The 7,586-nt window shown below is 29.9% G+C and overlaps 4 protein-coding genes across 5 annotated transcripts in view; 1 reads left to right on the plus strand and 3 right to left on the minus strand.

Moving 5' to 3' along the window:
- LOC115236815 overlaps positions 1 to 2,195 on the minus strand; it is a 10,556-nt gene extending 8,361 nt beyond the window's left edge. Inside the window, exons 1-6 of the mRNA XM_029809509.1 lie at positions 1,782 to 2,195; positions 1,439 to 1,680; positions 1,101 to 1,372; positions 796 to 1,037; positions 561 to 719; positions 361 to 478 (exon numbers count right to left, since the gene is read on the minus strand). Of these exons, the coding sequence (XP_029665369.1) occupies positions 361 to 478; positions 561 to 719; positions 796 to 1,037; positions 1,101 to 1,372; positions 1,439 to 1,680; positions 1,782 to 1,835 (1,087 nt within the window). The 5' untranslated portion in view covers positions 1,836 to 2,195. The remainder of the gene's footprint in view (positions 1 to 360; positions 479 to 560; positions 720 to 795; positions 1,038 to 1,100; positions 1,373 to 1,438; positions 1,681 to 1,781) is intronic.
- Positions 2,196 to 4,590, plus strand: LOC115236812 (methionine aminopeptidase 1D, mitochondrial). Of its 2 annotated transcripts, none has more exons than XM_029809506.1 (6): positions 2,196 to 2,333; positions 2,739 to 3,002; positions 3,467 to 3,658; positions 3,762 to 3,912; positions 4,029 to 4,139; positions 4,339 to 4,590. In XM_029809506.1, the coding sequence occupies exons 2-6, from the start codon at positions 2,790 to 2,792 to the stop codon at positions 4,527 to 4,529; spliced, it is 858 nt and encodes a 285-aa protein (XP_029665366.1). In that variant the 5' UTR covers positions 2,196 to 2,333; positions 2,739 to 2,789; the 3' UTR covers positions 4,530 to 4,590. The 2 variants fall into 2 exon arrangements, with proteins under 2 accessions (XP_029665366.1, XP_029665365.1); XM_029809505.1 differs by lacking the exon at positions 2,196 to 2,333 and adding an exon at positions 2,334 to 2,463.
- Positions 4,591 to 4,735: 145 nt separating this feature from the next.
- LOC115236813 (proteasome subunit beta type-4) lies at positions 4,736 to 6,200 on the minus strand. Its single transcript, XM_029809507.1, has 5 exons — positions 6,054 to 6,200; positions 5,617 to 5,823; positions 5,300 to 5,446; positions 5,029 to 5,227; positions 4,736 to 4,952 (listed from the first exon to the last, which is right to left on the minus strand). Exons 1-5 carry the CDS (start codon positions 6,164 to 6,166, stop codon positions 4,863 to 4,865), a joined length of 756 nt encoding a protein of 251 aa, XP_029665367.1. The 5' UTR covers positions 6,167 to 6,200; the 3' UTR covers positions 4,736 to 4,862.
- A 626-nt stretch (positions 6,201 to 6,826) lies between these two features.
- The window catches only part of LOC115236822 (probable chitinase 2), a 4,624-nt gene continuing 3,864 nt past the window's right edge, over positions 6,827 to 7,586 (minus strand). Inside the window, exon 9 of the mRNA XM_029809515.1 lies at positions 6,827 to 7,464. Coding sequence (XP_029665375.1) covers positions 7,162 to 7,464 — 303 coding nt within the window. The 3' untranslated portion in view covers positions 6,827 to 7,161. The remainder of the gene's footprint in view (positions 7,465 to 7,586) is intronic.

Here is a 7,586-nt window from a genome sequence, read left to right on the forward strand (position 1 = left end):
GCATTATTGTATTATATATATATATTTCATTTATTATTAAAATATATATATATATATATATGTATACATAATATATAGATAATTGATTCCCAAAATTCAGTATGGAATATGAAATAAAATATATTTTCTTGTGAGATGTGGTATATGTTTAAATATATTAATTTCAATATATGTGGATTAAGTAGAAGTGGAAAAAATTGCAAGTTAAAAAAGGTACCTTAAAGAAGATCACTCAAAAGTATTCAAGTATTTTTTATTAGCACATCTGTAATATTTTTCAGGATTCTACCCTGTTTATTTATATTTTCTTGCTTCTGTGTAATAACACTGTTTTCTGTACAATTGGTAGTAGCTGTTTGCGTGTTACCTTTACATTTCCTTGTCTATACAAACAGAGCTTATATTTCTCATCTTGAATTTCTTTGACCAACTCTAGATTTAAGTATGGTTGAGTAGAAGAAATCAATGCTTGGATTATCTATAAATAAACGCAATCAAATCATATATGTATATGCTGAGATAATATTTCATAGGACAGCATTGCATTAAATAACACTCACTTCATTTGCTAATTGATTAGACAATGTCGAGAAGATTGCAATATCTCTACATACATGTTCACTGCTCACATTTTGACCTATGAGAATAATGACATCGCAATTTCTATCATCACCAAACTTTTCAATTGTTTCTTTCGCGTTTTCTCGCATAAGGAAGTTCTAAAATTGGTTATAAAACATTTATAAAATTGTTATAATTTTTTTTAACTAATAATAAAAATCCTAAATAACACACCTCTACTAAAAGAGAGAACCCTACAAGAGGTACACCATCGGTTATTTTTAAATCCTTAATCATAAGTTCTTCAAGACTTAATTCACTAACATTTGTTTTTGCATTCATAATTTTGTTAAATGTTTCAGTTCTAGTGGACATAAGTCTACCAAGTTGCTCAAGGGTGTTTAATACATCAATATCAGTAGCAGTTGCCCGACCAGCTTCAATTGACATATTGTAGGTGTCAATTAATATTGGACCTGAAAATATATTATGATATTATAATCATTAATAGCAATTTTGTAAAATATAATGTAAATTACCTTGTAAAAGACTCGCAATTTGTGCATCCAAAATATCAGCATTCTTTTGTAGAACATTACGTGCAACAAGGGTGGCACAGCTTCCAACAGTTTCTATGTTTAACAATACATTGGGCCATGACCAGGCTGGATCCAATGGTCGATGATCAATAATTGCTATAACTGAAGATTTTAACGCGACATCTTCATTCGCGAGAGTATGATGGTCCACTAAAATCAGCTCCAGCTTCTTGTCAGCATTATTCTGTACATTTTGCAAATTGATCTGATCTCTGTCAAGAGCATACTCAAGTAACACAAAGAGATATCACAATGTTTTTTAGAATCCAAAGACTCACCTAAATGTTATCAAATTTAAAGGAATATTATGAGATTTTAGGCTGTAAACTACTTCGGTCTTAATGCGAAATTCCTTTTCTGGGATATTCATGACTGGTATTATGGCAAGATTGCACAGTCCTTGCTTTTTGGCATCAACATATTCTAATAATCCTTGGACCAGAGCACATATAGCAGAATCCAAATCGCATGTCTGATTTCCCAGAACGACCCGAATTGTATGATATAACGATAATTGAGACTGAAACAAAACACAAGCAAGCCAAATAAAACGACAGTATAGAGATAAGCATATAAAATGATCTGAAAATGCATGTATAATAATCAATATCAAATTTTTACCAAAGCAATTTTTGACGCGCTAAGAAAGGATTCCATAGCTCCTTGCGATTGCATTGTATTCGTTTTTTTCTTCTTTTTTTCCAAATATCTTTATACTTGTGAATATACAAAACTACTTTTTATTATTTTAGTTTGGAGATTATAAGTTTTTCTTTTTCATGTTTATTTTTCATCATATGACATACGCAATCAGTATTTAGGTTATTTGTTTTGAGGGAAGAAGGACTCTCTAAACTCTCTTTCTAAAATGCTTTCGGAAATCTTACCCATGGAGTAAAATAACATTTAATTGACCAATCAAGACAAAAGGAGGAAAAATTTCTTTGTCCTGATTAGTCAAATCAATGATACTCTACCTCACGAGTAGGATTTTCGAACGCAACACTACACTGTATTTTTGTTCTTTCTAATCTTGAATATATAGATTTATAGACAAATGTCACTTAAAAATTTTTGAATACAGAAAATGTAAGAAAGCACAGCAAATAAAGAGATTGAATAATTTTGCTTCTCTCTGATATTATTGTAAACGCGAGATTATATATCGTATAGGTAATTAAACGAGATACATATACAATTAACGAGATATATATCGTAGAAGAGACGCCCGACTGGTAGAGTCATTCAAATGGCACAATCTTTTAAAATCTATCTTTTGAACTGTCTCAAGACTCTATCAAAGGTACGTCTTTTTTTACAGTTTGTATGTCACTTCATTATTTTGATTGTTCTCATCATTAGCGAAATGATCTAGATATTTTTATTTTGAAATTATGATATGATTAGTATAATGTAACCTACACACATATAATCACTATATAGTGTTTTATCATGACAATGTTAGAATGATTTAGATATATACTTTGAATTTGAAAAGTGCTATTGTTTTCTTGTTGTACTTTTAAGTAATATAATAGCAGGATTATTTAATTGCAAGGAAATATTTGTATGTTTCAGGCTGGAGATGTACAAATATCCAGATCTGTTCATACCTATAATAAAAATTGTATGTTTGGTAAATATGCTATAGTCCGACCATGGTTGGTTTCTAAAAAGGTAGTTGTACCTGCATACATACCTCAGCCATCCTATAGCGAATCAAAAGTACCTGAAAATGGGCCAATAACGCCTGAAATAAAAGATGAATCTCAAATAGAATGTATGAGGCAAAGTTGTAAACTTGCCAGTCACATCCTGCATCAAGTTGATGCATTGATTAAGGTGAATTATTTCTTAAATAAATATGTTACACATAAGCCATAATCCATAGATTTATATTACCACAAAAAAATTCATATAAACTTTAAATTAGTCAAAGAAGAATTGAACTAGATGAAAAGAGATATAATATATTTGAAAGATATATGCACAATCCTTGGATGTAAGTTTTATGATTCAAAATAAAAATGTTATTTTTTTGTAAATTTTTGTTTTTGTCAAATTCATTATTGTTCATTTATCAGATTGTGAGCTAATGTATACATAATTATTGTTACATATATATCACAAATTAATATATCTTGGGAGCAATATTTTAAAAATATAACAGCAAAGTTTACACACAGATATTTTTCAATATTTTGATTTTCTGAAACATTTCTAAGAATTATTAATAACTTTCATATATACATCCATATATTATATATTATAATAAATAAATGTAAGATGAAATTGATGTATACCAGCCAGGTATTACGACCGATTTTCTTGATGAACAAGTACATGATATGATCATTGGTAATGGAGCTTATCCCAGTCCACTCAATTATCATGGTTTTCCTAAGTCTATATGTACAAGTGTCAACAATGTTGCTTGCCATGGTATTCCAGACAATAGACCTTTACAAGATGGTGATATACTCAATGTTGATGTAACAGTGAGTAGTTTTATCAGTTATGATTTATATAATATTTCTTTAATAATCCAAAAATGCTAAAGGTAATTTAAAGAAAAGTTTATTTAAATTTTTGTTTAAGTAGGTATATCTTAATGGCTACCATGGCGACTGCTCGGCCATGTTTCAAGTAGGTGAAGTCGATTCAGAAGGCAAACGATTGATAACAATCACGGAATTGTGCTTAAAATCAGCCATTGAAATATGCAAGCCTAATCAACATTTCTGTAATATTGGTAATAATTTCATATACATATATATGATTAAGAATTTTTATTCTTAAATTCCCGTTAATATTTATATGATGCTATCACATTAATTTTCAACCCTCTGTAAATCTTTTCATTTCTAGGTAATGTGATAGAAGATATAGCAAATAAACATAATTTTAATGTGATACCTGCATTTGTTGGCCATGGTATTGGGACTTATTTTCACGGTGCTCCAGACATATTTCATTTCGGTATAAGAAAAATTTCATCATTACTAACATTAATATCTGTTAACTATATCTATTAACATATGATTGGTCAAAATTACCTTATTCTTTTTTACTCTTTTTCTTGGATATATTAATTTTAATTAAATCCATTAATACTATTAATGCTACACATTGTAGAAACATATATTGAGATATAACATCTACTTATTTCGTTTTACAGCAAATGATTATTCTGGAAAAATGAAACCAGGAATGACATTTACTATTGAACCAGTTTTGAGTCAAGGAATGACACAGTTCGAGATTTTGGAAGATGGATGGACAGCTTGCACTGTTGATAATTCTAGAACAGCTCAAATCGAACATACAGTTTTGATAACAGATGATGGATGTGAAGTACTAACACTCTAGTCCATAATTATGATTGTAACCGTTTCTATATATATATATGTAAATAATATATATTAAATGTATTATTTGTTTATATATATTTTTTATGTAAATCATAATCGATTTACATTTAAAATAGCTTATTAGTATTATCCTGCTATATATTTTTCTATACACAAAAATAATTGTATTTATTATCATAATTATTAATATGGTTTTTATTATAATTTTTTCTTATTTATATATATATGTAACGCGAATTATATATTCGCACATCAATGAAAAAAACAATTACAAGATACTTTTACCTTATAAGCTTTATTATAATTTATAAAGAAATTTAAAAAATTAGTTTTACAAGATTGCAGGTCCCCAATAGCTATCTAAAGTTATCGGTCCTTGTATTTCAACACCTTCTTCCTTTGTGACAATACCAAGATGATACTATAAAAAAATGAATCGATCCATTAATGACAATCAAAGGTCATCGATTACAAATACACAAATTTCTATACTTTACCTTCGGGAAAGATCTTGCATCTCTGTAAAAGAGAACTTGCATTACTTTGTATAATAGTTCAATAGCTTCCTCTTTGTTCATTTCACTGTTTTCTTCATAAGCTTTTCTTAGTATAGGCGTTGCCATATAAGCACCATATCCAGTCGCAATTACTGGATCGCTGTAAGCTGTCCCAAGCTTGTCGACAGTTCCCAAAAATCTGGGAAAGCAAAACCATGCGATTTGTAATAATTCAAATATATCTGAAAAGTTAAGAAAATATAGTACTTACGGTTTTCCATCGTCCAAACCAGCAATCACAAAATTATTCCAAAACGGATCAAAATTTGATCGCCTATTGTACAATACGCGTGTTAACCAACAATGCAGCGCTTTCGGTTTTAAACTAAATCCATCATCCAAACATTTTTCCTCTAGACTGAAACAAAAGCATTAATATAAATAAACGCTGCGCTGTTCTTTAAGAATCATTGAAAAAACTCCAATATATTTTTATATCATATATGTTCTTTAATTTATTCTTAATGTGAGTATACATATATCAAAAAACCTGCTATTTTAGTCTTATATTGATTAAAAGAAACTCACATTTTTCTTTCCACATAGCTCTTGACACACTGAAAATCTGCATAATCTCCAGATGCACCAAGAATGATGTTATTGTTAACTTTCATAATACGTTCGAGATTTCTATAACGGGCAAGTGAACCGTAAGATCCTAAGACGTCGGCCGCTATGATGACTCCGTCTTTAAATTTTATGCCAATAACGGACGTGCCAGTCGTTATGGGAGATCTGCAAAAAAATTAAATGTAAATTAGAAAATTTCCTGTTATTTATTTTATTATATCGCGTTTTATAAGTATATTGAATTCTATGCAATCTCGATTATTTAATTTTCATTGATTTGTTTCCTATACGAGACAAGATGACATGCGAGTTTCGTGAACGCCATGATAGGTTATGATATACAAATACATTTAAACAAACAAAATATTTATGGATTATAGTCGGATAAAACGTACTGTGATTTTTGAAATCCACCGGTCCCATATTGGTTGCCTGGAAAATGATAGAATGCACCAGGCGATGGTCCATTGTGCCACAGAGGTGCAACATCCTTATTAGTAAACGCCATTTTTGTTGCTGCAGACTGCGTACTGCCATAGACGTCATGTTAGTAACATGTTACGTCGATGATTTCGATACTTCGAGAATCGCATTTCGAGAAATCGCAAATTGCAGACTGCGATTTGCTTCAGTCAATAAAAAAATCGCGCTCCGCGATGGCAGAATATTCAGGAGTCACTCTGCATTTTTCGCGCTTTTTGTTATCTAAAAAATACCGTGAAAAATTATCGCAAATATGTCCTAAAGTGTCAGAAGTTTGTCGCTACGTGAAATACTAATCGTACAATCGTTATTATACGCTTTATAATTTCAATATCGATAATTTGCTTTTAAAGAAGTATCCGGAACTAGTTGAGGTTGAAAAATGTTTTCTCACTCTCTATTTCAAATTGTTTTTTTCCCGGAGTGCATCGAAAGTGATCGCTAGGTATGTTATATTGATATCTTTCTATAATTAGTTGTATCGAGATATCACATACTTGTAATATTTGAATTGCGATAGATAAAGATTGCTATTTTCTGATTTTGCGGCGGTTTGCGGCGCATCGACAAAATCCTATTAACACTGTAATTACAACATACAAAGTTTTACTTAAATCAAAATTGCTCCCATTTTCTCTCTCAAAACTTTCAGATTAAAATTAGAATCATTAAAATAGACAGTTTATTAAAATCGTTAATATAATCTTGCTTATATTCTTCTGTTAACATTATATTTTATGTATACATTATTTCAAGTATATCAATATATTTTACATCAAAAGGCAAGTATAATTTCTTTTCATTCGTGTATGACATATATATACACACACATACACACACACATAGACACAACAGGTAATATATGTTATATCGCAAACTAAAATTACATTCTTATGACGTAACAAAAAGTATCAATAAAGAAACGATCTATAAACGCAAACGTTAGCACACTCTAATACTTTTTGTTAGTTATTATGATTACTATCAATTATTATTTTTTTGAATTATATTCTTTGATGATTAAGATAGATTTGCGTAAAGCGAAAAATAAATCATCGTGATTGATAGCACAAACGCGATGTTCGAGGGTAATTGTACAGACGATGAGTTTGGCTTTTTTGCTTCCTCCTTGGGGAAGCTTTGTTTCTTTTCGGGTGGTATTGTATTTGCCAAAATTGTATTAATAGATTTCATTAGTGGATAATCGTATCCATCGAGCAAACTCATGTCACCGTGCAGTGATGAACATTTTCCTTGGAAGTCGTCAGTGTCAATGCTCCATACCATAACACCTGCCAGTTTCTGTCTTTTTACGTATTCCACCTGATAATGTTTATTAATTTTTAGATTTTTGAGCGCTCAAGATTTAAGAACTTGCGTGAAAAAAGATTGAATTATACTGTAATTATTATCAATTGAAACACGCGCATATATATATATATATA

This window comes from Formica exsecta, unplaced genomic scaffold (assembly GCF_003651465.1).
Source record: "Formica exsecta isolate Colony F162 unplaced genomic scaffold, ASM365146v1 scaffold26, whole genome shotgun sequence".
In the NCBI taxonomy this organism is placed as follows: Eukaryota; Metazoa; Arthropoda; class Insecta; order Hymenoptera; family Formicidae; genus Formica; species Formica exsecta.